The sequence below is a fragment of the Colius striatus genome, chromosome 5 (genome assembly GCF_028858725.1).
Source record: "Colius striatus isolate bColStr4 chromosome 5, bColStr4.1.hap1, whole genome shotgun sequence".
Lineage (NCBI taxonomy): Eukaryota > Metazoa > Chordata > Aves > Coliiformes > Coliidae > Colius > Colius striatus.
In genome coordinates, this window is record NC_084763.1 from 43,231,215 (window position 1) to 43,254,586 (window position 23,372).

At 37.6% G+C, this 23,372-nt stretch overlaps 1 protein-coding gene across 1 annotated transcript in view; it reads right to left on the reverse strand.

Annotated features, from left to right (window-relative positions):
- Positions 1–23,372, reverse strand: part of PTPRN2 (protein tyrosine phosphatase receptor type N2) — a 656,903-nt gene that overhangs the window by 570,590 nt on the left and 62,941 nt on the right. Inside the window, exon 2 of the mRNA XM_061996660.1 lies at positions 15,492–15,542. Within this exon, the coding sequence (XP_061852644.1) occupies positions 15,492–15,542 (51 nt within the window). The remainder of the gene's footprint in view (positions 1–15,491; positions 15,543–23,372) is intronic.

Sequence of the window (23,372 nt, forward strand, 5' to 3'; positions counted from 1 at the left end):
ATGGACATCAAGTATTTCAAATCCAGCACTAAAAAATACTTGTCAAGCCACCTTATTGTTACTCAAGCTTACCTCAGAGAAAGCAAATATTTTGAGACTAAAACTTGTTGATGAATTCACTATGTAATGTCCTTGCTTACTAATTTAACATTGTCTCCCACTGAAATAAAGATGGGCATACAAAGAAGGCTATTAGGTAATTCTGGAGTAGAACTTGGCATCTGGCTTTATCTGTTCATTCAGAATTTCCCGTAAAATTGATGGAGCTGCCTTTATGGCATCCATCCACAATTCCACATGCCACACAGGCAACAACTCCTGACAGATCACGTTACTACTAAAGTAATGGTAGTTCTTTTTCCAGAATTACAGATTATATTTCTCCAGTTATGCCCCTCTCTGCAGTAGTTTCAGTCATGACCCTGACATTGTAGGGCTGTCAGTTGAGCCTGTTCAGCTAACAGCCATACACTGCTCACACCTTTCATCCTAACTTAGCAAATGCATCAGGCAAAACAAACAATAAAGGAGATTAGCTAATTCATCCAGTTGAGCCACTGTTGGGTAGGGCAAGACAGTGATAATAGACTAAACCTGTTTGATTAATCGAGGTAGTCAGGCCCTTTAACTCGCTACCCCTGCCAACTGGCTTTACTCAGCACTGGTGACAAAGACTCTCAACTGCTCAGAATTATCAGGTAGGAGATACTAAATTCCCATCACATCAGCCCATCACAGATTTTTTTTCTTTTTTGACTGACAAGGGAAAATTAAAAAAAACCCAAACAATTGAATTCTCACACCACCTATGGAACAAGAGCAATGACTACGCAAGCGCTGTGTCTTACAACATTTTCTGGCACATTCTTTCATAAGAACAACTTATTTTTTTTTTACTTCATATTCTACGAGAACAAGGCCTCAAAAGGACATGGAAGATTCAGGAGAAGAAACTTAATTCTCATTATGTCTTGTATCTTACATCAATCTTTCAGATCTCTAGCACTGAAGCTAAACCCTCAAGTAAACCAAGACTTTTAGCCTTTTCCTCACATGAGTATTCTTGATGCAAATGAGCAAACAGTGATGCATCTAATAAAATTAGCAACCAGCTCTATAAAATATTCTTCCTCAAGAGCTTTGTATTTTTTCCTCATTAAAAAAGCCAAGATTCCTACTTTAAAAGCAAATAATATTTTTAAAGGATGAAAATAAAATATTTTCTACATTAACAACAATAAATTATAGATTGATTAAAATATAAAAGTCAAAGCCTGCCTACAACAAATAGTATTTACATTTTAGCTCTGAATATATACAATAAATCCTATTAAATACTAGTTTTTACAGTTTTCTCTTCAAAATTCCTGCTGAGGTATAGCCTTAGCAAAATATTACATATCTCTCAGGTTTACATAAAGCTTTTAGAAACCTCTAAGCTACTAATATAACGTGACACTTGACTCAGAAGTCAAGACCTAGCACAGCAAGAAGCACAGAGGACTACTTTGAATCTAAAGAAAAATACTTGACATTAATATTACTTTGGTTTTGTAACAGATTTAGGGATGGAAGTGGAGGTAAAAGGGAGTGTCAAAAGAAACAATGTGCAAGGGTTCTCTGTGGGGATCTGGTGTATTAAACAACTTCTGTGCTTTTGACTCAACTGGGTGCTGCAGAAGACAACAGGCAAGTTAATCCGAGAGCCTGGCCCCACTGTTGGCCTCTTCATCCCAGTCTTGAAGCAGCAAAAATAATTTATTTGCACTGGCTGTACAACTCTCCACCATTGTGCTTTCTCCATAGGTGTCCTTTTCAGAAAGTATCCAGAGTCGTGTCTGCTCCTCACCCAACACTGAGGCTCCTTTCCTTGCCTAGTAGACCCCTCGTCCACGGAGGCACAACTGAATTTCAGATTAGGAAACACACTGGGAAAGAATGGTTGAGGGTGTGAGGCTGCAGATGGGAAGGAGGGCTGGAGGGAGCCAAGGTGTCCCCAGCCTTTACCACTTTTGGGATTCCCTCCCTTCCTCCTTCTCTCACATGCCTCCAGGCCCTCTCTACACTGCTGAAGTATCTCTCTTTCAGAGAGTATCCTCACACTCGATTTGCAAAACAAACAAATCAGCTTCCTCTTCCTTAAGCAGTAAATGCTGCTCACACAGGGAATCCCAGGCTCTGGCAAGAAGAAATTTTTTTAAAAAAAAAGGTGTCATGTCACAGTCTCACTCTGCTCCGGATGGTGAGGGTGGTGTGGCCAAACATGGAAAAACACTGAGATGAGGAGCTACAGACACCAAAGTTTTATGCAGCCCAGCTGAAAGAAGAATGAAATCACTACTTTTGCTGACCCTATCACTTCCACTAAATGATGTAAGGAGCATCTGAAGCCAAAGTATCTCAGTCATCTTCTCAGCCTTGCCAGAAAGAGATGCATTCTTTAGTTGAGACTGAAGTTGATTTAGATATTAACAGCAAAAGACAAAATTACAAGTTGGTAAAGCTCCACTCAGATTCTCTTCAACCTTAATAAAGGTCACTAATCAATATGCTTCACAGTTTCTCCAAGTGCAATTGTGTAAGATCTTTCCAAGATGCTGCTCACAGGGGGAGTTAGCCACTCTGTGCGCAACACTCACAGACCTCTGCAAAGCACATATCCAGCCGTGCAGAAAACAAGGCTCAAAGGCACAGATAGTAAACAAGTAGAAATAAATCTGTCCCACCAAGAAATCATTGCCACTTGAACTGCGGTATCTCCCACACTGATACTGTAGATAATTCTGTTTCATCTTGATTATAACCAGTATTAACACCCAAAGCAATAAAATTTCACATTCTCATTTTATTCAAGCCAAAGGACAGCTCTGCTGCAGTGACATATGGCTTTGCTCCTCTACAAGTCTGTTAGACTGCCTACAAAATCTCCTTGTCTAGCAAAGGATAATACTTTTTAAAATCAATGACCTGCATTAATTTGCATTTTTCACTGAAAAAACCTCACATATCATAATCAACTTTGATAGAACAGATGAGCTATCACATTGTTTACTTTTTTTTCCCTCCCTTAATGGAGTAGCTTTATACTATGTCATTGATTATTCAGCTGTAATGTGCAATTTTTTCCATCGAAAGAGTCAGCTAAGAGTTCACAGACTACAGAGCAATTCCTGCATAGTTGAAACATATAAAACAGTCACAGAGCTATAAGCTGAGGATAGGAGTAAGTTTTTCAGCATTTCAAAGACAAGAGGCAGTTCATAGCCATTTACTTATGTACAATTTTCAGCCTCGGGGAACTGGACATTATCTCTGGATATATATATATATATATTTTTGTTTGGTTTTAATCCAAACGATTCCTCTGTGGTGCATAACTGACATTCAAGTAAGCATCCCAAACTATATACAACAGGATTAAACCCCCTCCTGCTTGTCTCCCAGCTGCATGATTCTTCCCCATGTTACTGAGAGATGACCAGCTGCCAAGGGAAGGGCAGGGATTATCCCAGGTATCTGGGACTAACATTTCCACCTCTACAATGCATGCAGGAACCTGTAAGCATGGTCCCCAGCATCCTGCAAGAGACCTCTATAAATAGCTCTTTGTAGGCCTTCCATCTGAGATTTGTATTTTTGTGTGATTAGGAAGTATTTCTCTGCTTGGAGATGCAGGTTCACACAATGAGGAGATCTGCAGCTCCCTAAGATCTTGATACCTGATGTACAGGCACCAGTTAAAAAAGAAAACAAAACACACACACAACCAAAAAGGCACAAAAAGAAAGGACTGGAGGAGAGCAAAGGTCACTCCAGTCTTTAAAAAAGGGCAAGAAGGAGGAGCCAGGTAACTACAAACCAGTCAGCCTCACCTCCATCCCTGCAAAGGTGATGGAACAACTTATCCTGAGTGCTGTCTCCAGGCATTTAAAGAACAAGGAAGGTCGTTAGCAGCAGTCAACATGGCTTTACCAAAGGGAAATCATGTTTGACCAACCTGGTAGCCTTTTCTGAAGATGTAACCAGGTGGATAGATGGTGGTAGTGCAGTGGATGTTGTTTATCTTGATTTCAGTAAAGCTGAAGCACAGCAAAACTGAGAAAGTGTGAGCTGGTTGATCAGGGAGTGAGGTGCATTGTGAACTGGTTGAAGGGAAGAGGGCAGAGTGGTAATTAATGGGGCAGGGTCTAGTTGGAGGCCTGTATCTAGTGGAGTCCCTCAGGGGTCGGTGCTGGGTCCAGTACTGTTCAATATATTCATTAATGATCTTTCTGAGGGAACACAGGCACTGTCAGCAAGTTTGCTGATGATACTAAACTGGGAGGAGTGTCTGACACCCCAGAAGGCTGTGCTGCCATTCAATGAGACCTGGACAGGCTGGAGAGTTGGGCAGAGAGAAATCTAATGAAATTCAACAAGGGTAAGGGTAGAGTCTTGCATCTGGGAAAGAATAACCCCATGTCCCAGTACAAGTTAGAGAATGAACTCTTAGAGAGTAGTATAGGGGAAAGGGACCTGAGGGTCTTGGTGGACAGCAGGATGAGCATGAGCCAGCAATGTGCCCTTGTGGCCAAGGCAGTCAATGGCATCCTGGGGTGTATTAGAAGGGCTGTGGGCAGTAGGTCAAGAGAGGTTCTCCTCCCCCTCTACTCTGCCCTTGTGAGACTGCATCTGGAATATCATGTCCAGTTCTGGACCCCTCAGTTCAAGAACAGGGAGCAGTCAATAATAGAAAAATTACACTAATTAACTCCTGGCATGGGGTGTGAAATAGCAAAGTGTGTGCCACTCCATCCAACAGAGAAACAGGTCAGGACAGGAAAAGCAACAATGAACACTCAGCTGCACACCATGATGAGATTCTGATGATCTGATGGCTATTTAGGAAGGACAGGCCAACAAGGTGAGGAGGTGGAGTTGCTCTGTACATGAGATTGAGTTGGGTGGGTAGAGAGGAACCTCAGGTTCAAGAAGGGCAAGTGCAGGGAGGAACAACCCCACACACCAGTACAGGCTAGGGATTGACCTGAAGAGAGAGACGTGGTGGACAGCAAATCAAATGCAAGCCAGCAACGTGCCCTCACGGTCAAGGAAGCCAACAGTATTCTAGGGTGTATTAAGAGTGTGGCCAGAAGGTCAAGGGAGGGTCTCCTCTCCCTCTATTGTGCCCTGGTGAGGCCTTATCTGAAGTACTGTGTCCAGTTCTGGGATCCACAGCTCAAGAAAGACAGGAAACTTCTGGAGAGAGTCCATCGCAGGGCCATCAAGATGATCAGAGGACTGGAACATCTCTCCAATGAGGAAAGGCTGGGGAACCTGGGGCTGTTTATCCTCGGAAAGAGAAGTCTAAGGGAGGGATCTCATTAACACTTACAAGTATTTAAAAGGTATATGACAAGAGGATGGGGCAGCACTTTTTTCTGTTGTCCCCAGTGACAGGATTGGGAGTAACAGGCAGAAGCTGGAACCCAAGAAGTTCCACTTAAAGAAAACCTTTTTTACTGTGAGAATGAGGGAGCCCTGGCACAGGCTGCCCAAGGAGGGTGTGGAGTCTCCTTCTCTGGAGGTTTTCAAAACCTGCCTAGATGTGTTCCTATGCAACCCAATCAAAGAGAATCTGCTTTAGCAGAGTGGCTGGACTGGATGACCTCTAGAGGTCCTTTCCACCCCCTACTCTTCTGTGATTCTATGATTATCTCAATCAAATATATAGAACACAATCATTCAACCAACACATAAGCAATCAAAATTATAGGTACAAATTCAAGAGAAAACACCTGACAAACTGTCAGCAAAACTCCGTTAAAATTAAGGTAGGCTGTCAGTAAAGTAGAAACATCACTGCTGTAGAAGTCTACTAAATCTTTACATCTTCAGCTTTGAAGATAAACATTGGAGGGAAATGAAGCAACATCCTAGAAAGAGATGAAATCAGAATAACAGAAGTCTATTGTGATTTTGAAAGGTTTAGGGGTTTCAAGTCACAATAAACATAAGAAGCAGTCAGGTTTATTACTTAAAGCTAGAAAATCAGTTAAAATTTTATAACACAATCATCCCAAAAAACACTCCACCTCCAAAGGAAATTAATTTCTCTCATTTTGGAAATCCACAATCCATTTAAACTGCTTTCATTGTGATTGGGTATTGTAGTTTGTCATCTATAAGAGTGCAATAAACTAAGACACTACTGCTAATCACACCATCGTGTCCATCCATCGAATTGCCAGTCTACATCTAATATCTTTTTTATCCAAATTTCACCAGAACAGAGATACAACACCGTGATGTAGAGTTGAGAGACACTACAGGATTAAAAAAAAAAAAAAAAAAAGAGAGAATCTCCTCAGTTTTCAACTCTACCTCTTTCTTTTTAGATTATATAGTTTCTGGTTGGATAACACGTCTCATTTTCATCTACTATGAAGCTCACCATAGAGAAAGAATCAATCACAACTCAATAACAGACACAGAAAACTAACAAGAGACATTGTTGCCATAAAAAAATTGCATAGTATGCAACTGTTTGGAAGTCATACCTATCCTGTTACTTCCAGGAGAGAAAAAAAATCTATGATGATACAAGGCTAATCTCCAAGAGTCAGTGAGATATTGCAGTTGAAAAACCAAATACAATCTTAAATGGGCTAAGATAATATAGAATAAAATAGGTACACATTTTCAAACGTGTCATAATTTTGCCAACTCAATACTAACACAAATGTTTGCAGTATTAAATTAAAAACCAAAACATTCTCTTTTTTTTCTCCAGACATCTCTTCTCCAAAAGTTTAGTCTGAACATTAAACTTATTCTTTTTCCTCTTCCACTGCTGTTACCAACCTTCTTAAATCATGCTGATCCTATCTTTGGGCAATGGAGGAACATGGTGACACAGCAGCAAAAGCAACCAAACATTGCTCAACTTATGCAAAGTAGCAGTCAAAGCTATTTAAGCAAAGGAGTAAATTAAAAAGTTTGGGACCATAAAATGCATTTATTGTTCTGTCTACCTCCACAGTTGCTTTTGTTGCTGTTGCCATGGAAGTTGTACAGCATGAAAGAAAATTCTGTTTAAATTAAAGCCTTCAGATAACTTATAATGGAGAATGACTTTTCATTAGCAGTTCTCTACCTGTTAATCAACAGTGCTATGATTAATTCACTTTCATATAGTTCTTATTTAATAACTAAGGACATAGGGGGAAAAAAAAAAAGCAGCCCCTCTCTGTTCACTATTACAGAGAATTTGTTAAAAGCATCAGAATAAAGAGAAGGTATATATTTTTTAGTTCTCTCTGGATGAACATTCTACTTTGGACACAATGCATTCCAAATTAAAGATCTCCAGGTAATAAGTACACAACTTACAATAAGACTTCTACATTATTTAAAAGCAATTTTTTAAATGAAGAGAAGAAAATGTTTCTCTTTAGCTCATCTGTTCTGATGAATCACAGTCACTGAATGTTATTTTCATATATATTTATGGCTTTTGAGATGCAAGTTCATATACACATTTAGAATACTATACATTGGTTCCCTCCTCCTTAGCTGCTCATATTAAGTTATGGATGTTAGTTACTGTTGAATGTAGTTTCACATAGAAGTGATCTTCAAACTAAAAAAGTCACTGCCTTGCAGAAATTGCAATCAGCTTTGCTCTGCTGAGGCAGGTTTTCTGAAGTCATCCAAATTAAAAGGTTTTACTACTCAGCTTGCATATTCTTTGAGAAGTTACTTAGCCAGGACCACAGTATTCTTCACTGTAAACTACCTTCCCCCCCCCCCCCCCCAACAGTCAAATACCTATTATTGCTTGTCAAACACTATGAAGTTCGCAACAAAAAAGTGTTCACTAAACGATGATCAGGCAACCAATGCTCAACCTGGCCAGCAAATAAGGAGAAGGGTTTTTGGCAGAATTCTTGTGGAAAAAAAGAAAGCATGTGATCTTAAGCATAGAGAAACTTGTAACTGTAGAGAAATAACCAAAAGAATGCTATTCAGGAGATGTTTAAGAAATCCACAGTTTTGCCTCCCACGCACCCAAGAAAATGCACGTAGGTGGACTGAATGTTCAGGAGTCATTCATTAATGGTCTTGTAAAGCTGTACATTTTGAAGTCTTATTCACGATCCTGTATTTTATGCATATGTACTATTAGACAAGATTACTGAAGTTTTGAAAGATAGCAAGATTATTTAAAGCAGCATACAATTTTCTCAGGCATGAAATATGTTCAAAGTTTTCTAGTCTATCCTCTTTCAGACACTTCTGTCAATGTCTTTAGTAATTAATAGAGTACCTTGATAATTAACAACAGCAGTTAATCTGATAGTGAAGTAGTGTTTAGCTGTGTCAGATACAATATTCACATATTGATATTCAGGGGAACAAAGGAAAAATACTGCATTTTTTTATCTAAAAGAGACTAGGTGAAGCACAAAACAAGAAAGTAGATACAATATTTTACACTTCATTTTTGGAATTATGCATTTGTAAGTAATCAACATATTAAATACAAGATAGACCAGGAAAAAAAAAAATCATCTAATTCAAATCTGGAGTTGCCCTATAGTTGCAATATTGCTGTGGGCCTTCACTGATAAGCCACCAATAACATGTCTCCTTTGCTTTTACAATTTTTATTACTATTCTTTGTTCACAAATATATTCATGCAGGGCAGGGGTTGGTGGTTATTTTTTTTAATAGACGTGAACAATTTAAGGAAAAAAACTCTGTCTTTTACTTTATCAAAAGCCACAACTCAAACATCTCGATCAGGAAGTAAACCATAACACTTTTGAATGCCCCTTGAGGGAAAAAAACATGATGGATTTTCACCCTGCTGCAAGTGTCACTCCAAACTAAGATTCATTTGCTTTCCACCTCATTGACAGAACATTATCCCTTGGTGTTCTCTTCTCTACAGACCACACTGTCCTTTACAGTCTCTTGTGCTTAATGACTCATCAGGCACAAATTTTACTGAAAGTCTGTAATGACTATTTTCCAATAGGTTGTACTTTTCCTTGGTCTCCCAAATGTTACCATTGCATTACTTCATTATACTCAGAAAAACAATTAACACCATTGAACATCTCTGCAACACATTCAAGAGATGGGCTAACAAGTGGCTACATAGCCTACCCCAAGAGTTAACAAATGGGTTCACCACACACCAATAAGATATATGATATGCATCATATGTTTTCCATGAAGCATCTAATACATTTTCAAAGTTACCCTGAATGGTCCAGATCCTGCCTAGTTCTTGCCTGAGGTGTAAGAAAAAAGAAGGTCAGTCCACATGAAATAACACCATGCAACACTCAGCAGCTCCAAGACTTATTTACTAGCACAGGACACGGGAATATGAATGATTACCTATGGCTGGTGGTAGATTTATAGATGTACATACTTGCCTCTAACATGGTGCTGAACAGCAGGCTGTCAGCAAAGTCTGAGTGATGGTTTTGTTCCCTGCAGGAGCTACAACTTAAAATTCTCCACTACAAAAAAAAACCCAAAAAACAAAAAAGCACACAAACAAAAAAACCCACAGTAAAGCTTTTAGGGATAGTTGGGAGAGTGGATTACCATAGTTGTATTACCATGCTAAGCATCTTTTCCTAACGAGAGGATTGAAACTTCCACCTTTGATCATTACTCCATTTTTAATGCCAGTTGTGCTAAACACTTCTATCTCACACAAGCTATTTTCACATCACATTGAGACAAAAACAAAACACAAACATAGATTGGAATATATTTTGGGCCTTTTCTTCACAGAATCACAGACTCTTAAGGGTTGGAAGGGACCTCAAAAGATCATGTAGTCCAACCTCCCTGCCAGAGCAGGACCACCTAAAGTAAGTCACACAGGAACTCGTTCAGGTAGGTTTTCGACATCTCCTGTGAAGGAGACATTCAAGGAAGAAAGGAAAAAAGCAAGCACCACACTCTATTGCAAGGTGAAGCAATAGAAGTCATCACTGTATTGGCATTTTTGATCTCATAGTAAGACCAAAATATTATTTCTTCACAGTGCTTTTGCCTCAAATAGCTCAGAAACAGCATCAATGTTGAAAGAGTTCATGTTAATGAATGTTACATATAGCCAAGAGCCAATCAGATCCCCCTAGTTTAGAAACTGAGCTGGTACAATATATTTTGCAAAGCAACAGCATGGTGGAGTAAAGCTGAGAAAGCCTCAAATTCGTCCAGTGATCAGCTCCTGGTCATTTTCACTGTGTTACCGTTGTTCATAACAGAAGTTGTGGTGCAGCATCTCTTTCACCTTTTAATCCTGAGGAGCTCTGACACTGTCATTAACATACATCTTCAGACTTCCATAAGATGTGGGGAAGCAAGAGCTAACATGAGGCAGCACACAGGCTAATGGAAAACATGAGTCTTCCTCCCAAACTCTAGATTATTTGCTTGCTCTTGTTACGACTGTCACATAACACGGCAGAGAACAAGTATGGGGAAAACAAGCAAACAAATTTTAATCAGTGTTTATTTCCACATAATTATGTGTGTATGAAGTCCTTAAGTAATATAACATATTACTGATAACTAAAGGCATCATCCTATAACCACAGATTCTCCCGAATATTTAGGTGTTAACTCATCCTTTATTTCAGATTAATTACATGTTATGTAAGTGTGAAGTCTTTGACAAAAACAGAAAAATGCCATGATTTCCTTGAGCTACTGTGGAAGAACCATTGAAAGTAAATACTTACATTTAAATATCTTGTCAGGTTTTTACTCCAAACATACCTGTATTCTCATTTACCCCAGAATTCAGGTTAGAAATGACATCAGGTTCATCACAGAGGGAAGTATTAGGGCTTAGGCTATTTGTGAAAAATTCTCATATCCTTGGAAAGCACAGAAATCCTCTGTACACACAATACAGCAACAGCATTATCCCTCAGAAGTCTGAATTTAGTTATAACAAGCACTGATGCTTACTGAGAAGCTTCGGCACAGATTTATACTGCCACTTGACAAAAACCTCGATGGCTTTTGTAAGAGCAGTGCCTCGCAAATGCAGATGTAACTGCAGACATCTGTTAGCTAAACAATGCCGAGGTGCATCTCCTTCTAATTCCATCCCACTAGGCAATGATCTGGAAAACCTCAAAGTGTAACACATTAAGTTCAAGAAACCATTTCAAGGATCCTGACTCTTCTCCCTTATCATCTGTAGCACATGTTACCATTTATGGCTCACCACCAGCACACGCAATCACTTATATTCCAAGTATTCAAGGAGCTCCGTAACTGAGGAAAAAAAGTCTATTAATATTCTGATCAGTCTGGAGACAGTCAAACTTGGTAAGGCTCACGACTTTGTACTGCAATGCTTGGACACCTTTGACATACCATGCAAACTTGAGTCCCTCCTAACAAGTGCAGCTTGCACATATAAAGCAAAATGGATTCAGCTGTGCATAGCTGTTAAGACAGCATTTCAGAAGCACAGAATCCTGCTGCAGACATTAGACCATGTCTTCCTAGGAGAAGTTTAGCAGTTGTCAGTGAGGCTTGACTTAATGATGCACACTGCGCCAACAACTGTATTTAATTAACTTTTTTGGTTGGCCTCACAGAGCTGTTTTCTACCATCTGATCTGTCTGCATGAACCCCGTTATGATTTCATGTGAGAAGGCAGCTTGCAGCCACAACATCTTTCATAAATAAAACTACCCTGATTTATAAAAGCTCTGTTGATAAGGAGTAAAGACATCACGTTATCCATGCATGGATAAAATATAGCACAAAGCTTCTTTCTGAAGCAAAATATCAAGAAATCAAATCTAAAGGAAAGAATGCAATCCTTCTAAATTAGCAGTTCAAATGGTTTAATAAAGGGAGAAATGAGGACAATAAGGGATGGTTATTTTGAAATGAATGTTTTTATCTATGCCATATAGCGTATTTCCCAGTGATGATACCAGAATTCAATAGCACGATTTTATATAAAAAGATAAGAACTAGTATTTGCTTTACTGCTTTCAAGAGCCATGTTTTCTTTAACCTTCCAACAAGGAAGCTAAGCTAAGCTATCACTTCAAAAGCAAAATGGAACATCACATACTCCCACTTATCCAATTGTATTGAGTTTAATATATAACTATGTAGTAGGTTTAATATATACAAGGAGTGTTCAAGGATGGACTAGATGGTCTTTTGAGGTCCTTTCCAGTTCTTGAGATTCTGTGATAAGTGGAGGATCTCTGTCCCACAGATGATCTGAAAATTCGTTCGATACTTCTTTTTTTTTTATTCATACAAACACATCTAGGCATATAGTTAAGAAAATAGAAATACACATAGGCAAACTCATTTGCCTATCCAGACACCAAAACTCATGTGAACACGTGAATGCCATATCCTCCTTCACCCACAGTGTCACGACACACACCTTCATTTCAAATCCTATTCCTTATATTATTATTTTCCTGTCTATATATCTTGTTTAATTAGGATGTTATTTGCTTCCTTTGGCATCTCTAGCAGCCTATCAGATTTATTGAGGAGGAAGCATTTCCAAGCTTAGAGCATGCCAGATTATTTTCTGTTAGGCTCTAGCATAACCAACTTCCATATCAAGATTTTTAGCTACAAGCTTTCAAGCTCTAAGCATTTTAGATGGGTGAAAATGGCAGTTCCTCCAACTGTAAGATAATTACATACCAAAAGTGCAATAAGTGACACCTAATGCCTAAGTCACTTTACCCTGCAAAGTTCTAGCTTTGCAAAGAAGAGTCCAGGAAAACAAACTCAGTCTTTTTGTCTGGCTTATCCTTATGCCATTTAAAATAAACATGAAACAATATGTTCCTTTTTAAACACTTGGTGAGTCAGTGCGGCTCAGGAAACTGATAAAAGGTTTATGGAAATAAATTAATATTGCATGAATGCTACTGGAGCTATTAAACAAACATAAGTGAGAACCCATCACTGAAGCCAAAAAGTCAACAATCATTATTACAGCAGGTTCTTTGCCCTGCAAAAAGGGCATATGATGTGATGCAATCGATAGAGTTATGCTGTTTATATCAGATCTTACAACTGAATTGCATTACTTTTAACAATAAAAGTCACTTAACATTTTTTATTCATACAAATGAACATTTATCAACATTTAAGTCACAATTTCTCCTTCAAAATGAATGAGAATAGTATTTTTTAAAGTTATGAAACAGCTCAGTTATTGGTGTTTTCATTATCCTTTTACAAGTCTGACGCATGACAAGTACTTAGTCTTCAGCCGATGACACAACATGAGAGCAAATACCATGACTTATGTCTTCCATAGACAAACTGAGTTTGATTTTGAAAATTACCTTTGTTGGAGGTCAAGAGAAAGATCAAAATTATCAGTCTTCCTGCAGGAGTCAGACTCAGATCTGCAGATCATAGGTGATTCAAAGGTACTACCCAAACGTACCTGCTCTTTCTTACCCACATTCATACTGCACTTCAGAAAGAAGCACTTGGGTGGTAAAGGCAGCAAACCTTTGTACGACCTTGCAATACACAAAGCAAGCTCTGCTCCTGAGCATAGTGACCTTCACAGACTTAAGTTTCTGAGCTTCCAATCCAGCAAACTACTCACATTCTAATATATCAGGATTTCTGAAAAATTTCAGGGATAGAGCTGAACTAGAAGCAGTTTGCACAGGAAAAACTGGAAAGGACTACTCAGAAGCAACCATCTCTCATCTAATACATATAAAAAGTAAATTCAGATAGCATTTTAGTATTTCAAAGTATGATTTTCCAAAGTGTCTGTTAATTTTCCCAAGACTGAGGTATTTTCACTTCAATCAAATGCAGAACTTAAAATCCACTCTATATAACATTTGCCCAGTTAGAGTTAAAAAAAAAAATAAACCAGCACTTTGTGGTGACCTTAAACATACTGACAGAACCTCTGCATGTATTTCCTTAAATAAAGATCAGTCATTAGGAAATACAACTGATAATTGGTTTATTCATTACTGACTTAAGTTCCTTGTGCCCAAACAAAAGTAGATCTACAGAAGAGGTCCAGTTTTAGTTCTAAGATACAATTTCCATAGTGTATATTTTGCATGCTAATGAAAGTCACATCGAGTTTTTAGAAACTGCATTTTCAATTCCAAAAACAGGTAGAGCAAGAGGCTATGAAGTAACCTTTATAGGAACATCTCTGTTGAAGAATTTTTGCTATCAGTTATATAAATTTCTTTATTATCATCTGTTGCATAAATTCCCCATTATACACTGTCTGCCAGATAAAAGAGTGGCTTATCATAACTGCCTAATAAATATACTTGGGGAAGACTACAGCCAGGCACTGAATATCATTGGTAGTCAGCAAAGTGCACCACAGCATAAAATGGCCACTACCCTTCATGATGTCAGTCATGAAAATTGTCAGTGCAGAACTGCATATTATTGGAACAACTTCAAGTGACACTTTTATACAAGAATTGCCATTTAATAAATGCACTGTTACTAACCTTATATGTATTTTAATTCCTTCCAACTCCTCAACCATATTTATGTCTTTACTCCTTCTCCTACATGTATTGTCTAACACTCAACAGGCCTGGAAATTTAATATCATTTCATTTTAAATGTTTGTTAAATGATGATATTAATAAACTTTATCTATTAATAGACTCATATTATTAGCTCCTGACAGAAAACAAAGCTGCTTCAAAGCTGCTTCTTTATTGCATACATTCACAAAGAGAAATTTCATATAGAATCCCTAATTCTGGATCTACATATTTCACAACAGTAATTACTTCAAAAAGATATCTCTCTAAACTTGGTCCACCCTTCATTAGGACTTAAATTATTTCATATAGCACATCAACATTCTTTTACTATTGTCAAAAAGAATCTTTCCTACCATTTCATTAGACTCATTTATACATTTGTATTGGCTTTTTTTGACTTATTAAAAATAAATTGCAAAGGAGAGCAGAAGAAAGCTGCTTCTGCATAGTTCAAATAAAATTACAGAAAAAAGAAGCAGCTTAATCAAGAAAAACAGTAGTCTTCCTTTGAGACCTTATTATAATAAATAACAACCTTTTGAAGAAAAGGAGAATTATAATTACCCAACATTATCCTCTAAAAGGATGAACCACCTGAACAAAACAGTTACTGTCACCCTGTATTAAGGTAAATTAAATGTTAGCATATTTCAGTGTGTTTAGTTTAATTATAATCTATGCCACATAAAAGGCTATGATTGAATAGATTTTTCAAAACTATATAATTTCTCCTAAATGCTGACCAGAACAGTCATACCTGGTATTGAGTTGGGTTGGGGAGGGGGGAGTAGCTTCCCCACTGCCCCCTCTTTTCTTTTCTTCTCCTTCATGTATAGAATTGGCTTATTGAATTGACCACATAGCAATTGCACGGTGGAGGACAGAGTAGTCAGCAAACAAAACATTGAAGACTTACCATTTACACAGATTTCAAAAGACTTGCAAAGGTCATCTTCAAACAGGCAGCCTAAAAACACAATTAAAAAAGCAAAAATTAATAGAGGTTTCAACCTGTGGATAATTAGTACAGACTGAAGAACTCTCAGGTCACTGAATGCCCAACAAGTGTCAGACATTTGGGTGGCCTTAGGAGTCTAAATTGGGCAGTACAGCAAGTCTAGACCATGGAAACACATGTGGTTACACAGCACATCTTAGTAACTGACTATATCCAGAATAATCTTTGATGTTTTTCTTCCCCCTCATTCCTCTACTGAGGGTTTAGTTTTCACAATGCATGTCTCATTTAGTAATTTAAGGAACTTTATGTTCTCTCAAATTGGAGTACATTATTACACTACAGCACAGTAATGCTGAAATACATAACAAAAACATACATCATGTAATGAAACAAGCCTAGGAGTAAGGTACCAATTGCTCAACTTAGCCTTGGACTTCGTAACTGCAACTATAAACCATGCCTAGGTCTTCAGGAATACTAACACTTTGGAGAAAGGCTTAATTTTTAAGTCATCCATACCAATACCATGACACCTCCCTAGACAGCTGGCAAACCAGTATAGGTCTATGAAAAACATCTTAGTGGTTTGAGTGGGTTTTTTTCTTCATTTAAGGCAGCAAATTTCTTCTTAAAGTAAAACAAACTCTTGATGATATTTGTGAGGACACTAAAGAAGTGGGAAAGATGTGCCTCTGCTCTGGTCACTCCACACTGGGGGACAGGGAGAAGGACCAAGTACAGAAGCAATGTGACATTGTGTTAAGGACATGCACTCTGTTAACCCAATCAGTGGTTTCTTTACTTTCCTTTCTGACAAAGATAAGCACGTAAGACTGAATAAAATCCAAGGAATGAGGCTGTATTTTGAACCTAGAAACTGAGTGAACACACTTTCACAATTAAGCCTTTTATGTTCACTGTGAAGTCTCTTAACTTTATAAATGGACACTGGAAGAGTTATAGAAATTAAATGATCTTGAATGCATCAAAGAATAGCCATGAACTTAAACACAGAAGCAAATCGTCTCTCCCCAGCTGTACCTACCTCGTCAGAAGAACAGAGTATAACGCATCTCTATTCATTAGAGCATCAAATGGATTAAGGAGGCTGTTATTAAGAAAAATGAGACTCAAGACTCTCTGCCTATGAATTACTTGAGTCTTACCTTGCTAAAAAAAAAAAAAAAAAAAAAAAAAGAGTTCAAGGGGATAGAATGACTTATGCATGCCTGCATAGCCTTTCAGCAGGTAACTGTATTAACACAACATTAAGCCTAAACTAGTATACTGTGTCTCTCAGCAGGATTTATCAGCAGAGTGCTAGGTCTGAACTAGGCAAGCACATCTACATGAATGAGACTCTACCAGCAGAGTCCTTTACAGCAATCCCACACCTCCTTGCAAAGACCACATCTACCTAACCTTAACAGGGAAAGCCTACAATACATATATCAATAAAAATGTTTTCCCATCCTTTTCCCTATGCATCAGTAAACTGTGGATATACATTTGATAGTTTTTGAAAATAGAATAATTTAAGGGTAGGAAAACTTCTGCAAGCAGAATATGGTAGAACAGCACATGTTCACACAAACCACATTTTGTCACATATTTCTGAGATGCATATGACTTTGCTTCAGAAAAGTCTGCTACAACTACAGTTTGACCTGCAATGCTGACTGGAGCCTTGGTACTGATCCAGCAAAGTAGAAAGACACTTTAGCTTTGTATTGACTCATAAAGAATTAAGACAAGAACAATGACAAGTAGTGACCAAAACACATCCACAAAAATGCAGCTCTAATTAAAAGCACAATAATGATCATTTACAAAAACAAATGCTTGCAGAAAAAAAAAGGTGAAATACTTCAAGTGTTAATATAATGAAAGATATAGTTCAATATTCCTGTTTTCAGATATCTGAAATTCTCAAAGGAAAGGCTTTACAGTTAGAGAAAATCCCTGGTTAAATATCTCTGGTTTTTTTTTTTTTCCTGAGAGATTACAAGATAGTTAAAACAAGTCAGCTTTGAGGTTGATTTCCCATCCTGCAGTGGCTGTTCTGTAGATCCAAAAGATGTCAGAGAAGTTTTAACCAGGAACATTTCCAATACAGCAGCACATTAAAACAATGTCTGGCTCACACAGACTCTGATGATTTTGAAGCACCTGTGAGCTGGGATCACAGCCATCTGCTGCCCATGGCCACCTGCTAGAGGTAGGCCATCCTATAGTATACCGATATTCTCAGCAGAAAAATCCAGATACAAGATGAACAAAAGGGTATGTCCAGGTACAAAAAGATAACCAGGGAGGCTACTTCTGTACAAAGCTGATGGAAATGCACCCTGACTTTGCTTGATATGTTTGGCTTTATTATATATTTTCCATGAAAAACTTAAGAGTAATTTTATCATGTTTTAGTTTCTCTTTTAAATGACAATTGGTTATTTAATGTTTACTGCAGCAAAGGCATATGATGCATTTAGCCTTGGAGAGCAAATTAATAAAGTCAATGCATGACAAACTATATCTGTCTCTGAGTACTCTACAGTAGACAAGGACCTCCAAAACTTGAAAAATTCTTGTTTCAAGTTTTTTATTGCTAAAGCTGATTGTTATGCATATTTCACCTAACCAGTCAATGTGCTGTGACAATAAGCAGCATCATAATTCATTTTAAATATCAACCACCTACTAATAGTAATGGTGGTAATAAGTCACCACTGAAGAGCAAAGAAGTATTGTCTCCAAAAAGCACTTAATTCATTTCACGCTTAATGGTATCAAAATTACATTTCATTTTCTAGCACACAATCTTCCTACCAGGGATCATCTCCCAAAACATAACAAAACACCCAAATCAACTTATCTTACTTTATACAGCCAACTTGAAGTAACGTAACTATTCAAACAGCTGATGGAAACTAAAACTGAACCAGTACACATATATTGCTATGCTTAATCTAAAACTTAAACACAGGTTTCTTTCTGTCTTAACTTGCATCAAAGATTTACCCCTTTGCTAACACTTGTGCAATTCCCACATCTCAGTTGTGACAAGGTGGAACAATGACTTGTGCAGAGGTGCACCATCAGACACAAAAAGTTCAGTTAATCATCCTCTTTCAATGTAACCAAGCCAAGGGACACAAGTCCACACTCTGCATCTTGTAATACTGGAGCTATTTAAAATCCTGTTAGCACAGCAGGAAGGATTATCCCATATATTTGGATAACTACTTTTTTTTTCCCCCACATTCTTGAGTATAAGGGTTTGCAAAGATGTAGTGTATGTCCATTACCTTTTAATGACATACATCTTGGTAATTTACCATAGCAAGTTTCAGTAGAGTTTACACATGTAAAGCTCACTACAGAAAATCCCAGGCTGACTTCATAATAAACACAAGTATAGTGAACTTCAATCCATGAAGGTAAGCAGGTCTCTCAGAGAGAGGCCAAGAATAATAAAGAAATACTTAACTTTGTCCTTTCTTCCAAACACTGACTTTAGTAGCTTGCAATTCTACTAAGTTGTGTCAGGTGTGAGGACCATTTGTATCAAACCCACTCCTATATGGACACATTTTTTCAATGCTTTTCAACTTTATGACTGTTTAATGTGAGGATAAGTACCTGTGCTATATTTTACCATACATTTACCTTGTGCATTCTTTGCTAAATGGTCAAGAAAAGAGATTCCACAGGGGCTCACACAATCGTCTACCTCTCTTTCCTCTCCCTCTATCTCGAGTACTGTTTCTCAGACAGATAGCACAATGTAATCACAAAATAGTGTTGCAACTATAGCACCTAAAAGTTTAGAGCTCTTTATCGAGATATTCTTCTCATGAAACATTAATGAAACTAATCCCTTCCTCCTTTCACCAGGTATACAGCAATTCTACTTTCCTAAAGACAAGACAGAAAAGTTTAAAGCACACAGGAATAGACTGTTTTGGATTTATAAAAAAATATCTCTGAAGGTTCTGAAAGTCAAGGCATGAAGTGAAGTCACTTGAACTTTTATTTAGGAAAAAAAAAGCTGTAGGAATTGACTTATGAGATAAATACTTTTTTAAAAATCCACTAATTAAATAGATTGTTATGTTTGCTTTTCTGTCCTTTCCCCCATTTAGCCAGCCCTGATTTCACATTAAACATCTCTTCAAATAATATCCAAAATCTGTAAGCGTTTTCATTAGCTAACGGCACAAAGTAGACCATTGCCCTTCTTTAGAAAAAAAATATTATAACCATCAAAACAAGAAAACAAACAACCTGCTTTTCTACATTTATCAATCAGAAACTGGCAAAACACAAACCTTCAAAATCCTTTCTGTTGTTGAGGGTTCTCTACATCTTCCTCTTAAACTCTTCATTAAACAGCCACGTGAGTACTTGGAGTCTCTTTCCACTTGTAGACCATAACAACCTCACCTCATCACAAAGTTTTATCCCACATGTGTCTCTTTAAGCACAATATGCCAATGCTCATTAGCATTTTTAATAGTCTAGAATGAAAGCTCACTCTGTATTTACCTGGTTTTTTTCAGATTTACTGGCTATATGGTAAAGAGACCTTGAAGGGTAAGTACTGCTAATGAGAGAAACAAAAACCAAAACACCTGGGTAGGCCAACACTGAGCATGCCTGATGAGCCTTGTTGGGTCTCTAACACCATCTGTGAATAATTTTAAATAGAGAGCACATGATTATTTTCATATAGTAGGAATAAGAAATACAAGACAGACATTTCAAAAGTGCTCAGCTCACACAACTGGGATAGCTCTAACTAAAAAAAAAGCAAGATAATGCACAACAACAAAAAGAAATTATAACATGAACCAATCAGTATGAAGAGTCAAACATGGTTTTTGTGCAGAAAACTGAATGAAGTCTTCTGAGAGACACATATTTCTTTCACTAATAGAGATGTGAGAAAAATTTGCTCAGCATGCTAAAGCTGTGATCTAATAAACACATCTGCATCTATCTGATATACATGTATAACTATGTCCAGAATTACAAAAAAAAACTGCAAGAATAGCTTGGGAAAATATACTTTAAGCTGATCACAGGTTTTAATCAGAGTTCCTCTTCATTTCCTGAACTCTGGGGTTACATTGGTGCCACAGCTGTACATACACATGTAATATAAGCATTATTTATTACTCAAAACCTACCCATTGTATGTGAAAAAACAAATAATTTTCCTTTAATTTTATTCTGACAGTCACTCAGATGGCATGAGTCTGTATTCTGTAGTGCCCAGTCATGGGATAAGGGGTGATGGCACAAGCTGGAACACAGGAAGTTCTACTTGAATATGAGGAGAAACTTATTTGCTGTACAGGTGAGAGAGCCCTGGCACAGGCTGCCCTGGAAGGGCATGGAGTCTCCTTATCTGGAGGTTTTCAAACCCACCTGGGCATGTTCCTGTGCCCCCTGATCAAGAGGAACCTGCTTTAGCAGGGGGTTGGGCTGGATGATCTCTAGAGGTCTCTTTCAACTCCTACCATTCTGTGATTCTTCCAAGTATGTGCATAATGTACTCAGACCCTATCCTTCCTACTATTGTCCTCTCCTTTCACTCATGCAGGTAAACAACATGTCTGTCACCTTTTCATCATTCCTGACTGCTGGAAATTTCTGTATCTCCAGTCTCACCTTTTTTCACATGTGTTGTCAATTTCCATTCTTCTGTCACACTCAACCATTCCTCATCTACCTGCCTTTTGGTGCATTGAGTACAAAAGGCATAAAGAGGCAGAAGATAAGAGCAGCAGAATTGCTCTATCCTGCTCCCTTTAGTCAGAGCTTTTCAGGAATAGAGTTTGTTCAGACATAGTCTCTCTTTCTCTGAGTTTTCAGGATATCTGGAATATTCTTCATTGAGAAAGGCATCTTATCAAGACATCCAAAACTGTTGGTGCATTAACAACTGCTTGGAACAGTAGCTTAAGTATGAAAACAGTAAATGAATGTGGTCAAAAATAGTATTAAAGGAGTATGTAATACTAAAGGAGCTCTCTCTCCCAAGAGAGAAAGTAAGAAAAATATATGACAGCATAATAAGTACTGAGCTTTGATCTTCTTCCTTTACCCAACCTTTTATGTTTTTTGAATGTAACAGGTGCCTGATTTTTTTGTACTACTGTGAACTCTTGAGAGTAGATTTAATTTTTTTTTTTTAATTGTGTGCCTGTACAAAGCCTAGTACAATGAAGCACTGATCCCTGGTGAGGAATCCAGGCCTTACTGTGATCCAAATTAACAGTCATAAAGATGACAAAAGAAATCCCTGCAGTGGTTAACTGGAGAACTGTGCAATCTCTTACATGAAAAGTTTCCAGTGTAAAGTAAAGAAATATTTCCCAGAAGTGTTAGCATATGGTGTTAACTGTTCCTTATCTCAGAATTAGTCTTTTCAATCATTTTTCATACACACTGATTTTGTATATTGAAATATGACCCTAGCCAGAATAATTCACCACAGAATAGAATTTTTAATCAAAAAATGGAAAATGTCATTTCTAAACTTATAGCCAAGATTTACCCCTGAAGCCTCAACAACAGTACATATTAGTGCTTCAATTACCTTCTTTATATCACTTGCCCTTCAACACCTATGCACTAAACAGGCAAAAAAGTACATAAAAATGTTGTAATGTGTGATCATATTTCTCCCTATGTCAGGGCTGTAGTTGGTCCTTTCTGCATTTAGGGAAAAAAAAAAATTAAATTACAACTTTTCTTTTGCATGTAATTAGAAAACAGAGCCTGTCCATCACTAAAGGAAGAAATTGCTTTGTAGTGAAAATATTATCTGATTAATAATGGCACAATTGCAATGATGTTGGGCTTTTCTTCTGGAGAGCACTGAGGAAAGGTCACTAGTAAGAGTGATTGAAGATTAGAGCAATAATAATACTTTGTGAGGTGAAGAGATGGGGAAAAGCCATCACTGGGAAAGCTCCAAACAGCATTTGCCCAGAGCTCAGAAAGAACATGTCTAATAGAGGCTATGTGTGTTCTGGTGTGCTTTTTTTTCATTTTCTCAGAGTAAACATGCATTGAACATGCAAGAGAAACTTGCATTGTCTCCCCTGAAATATCAAAATTCTCTCAATGCTACTTTTTTCAGCTGCTTCAGCTGCTTAGCAGAGAACACCACTAGTGCAAGTGGCAAATGAGGAGCACTGATATAATCTGGCAAACAAGTATCTCCACTAATGCTTCATTACATTGAACACTAACACATTGTGCATTTAATTTTTTTAAATGTAGATAAATCTACAATTGGAGAACAAATAGATGATTATTTCTTAGGATCAAGACTCAAATCTTTTACTCACACTCACCAACCATGGCAGGAGGGGTCAAATGTGATTTTGCTCAAGTAATACAGTCACAACCAAAATATCTTTGTCTTCTTGGAAGTCTATTGGGCCAAAATTAGCACCTCTAGAGCATAAAATGTATGATCTCTTCCTTAAAAATTATATACAAAAAAGTTGTATACAAAATGTCTTAAAGATCCAGATTGGGCCTTGAATAACTACAGTTCAATACCTTCCTCTGGTCAGCAGCTGCTAAAATTGATTTCCTTCCTGGGCAGTAAACTGAAATCACCCAACACCTACTGAAATCCCAATTGTGATTAAGCTAATTTTTTTTCATACTTAGCAGAGCATGTGAGGGCTTAACACCTTTGTCTCTAAATGAATATATATCCACAAGCAGCCTAATTTTTTGCCTGCTATTGCCTGTACAATATGCTTCCCCACAAAATCTGTGGGCAGCAAAGCCTTCTATTATTATTCATAGCCA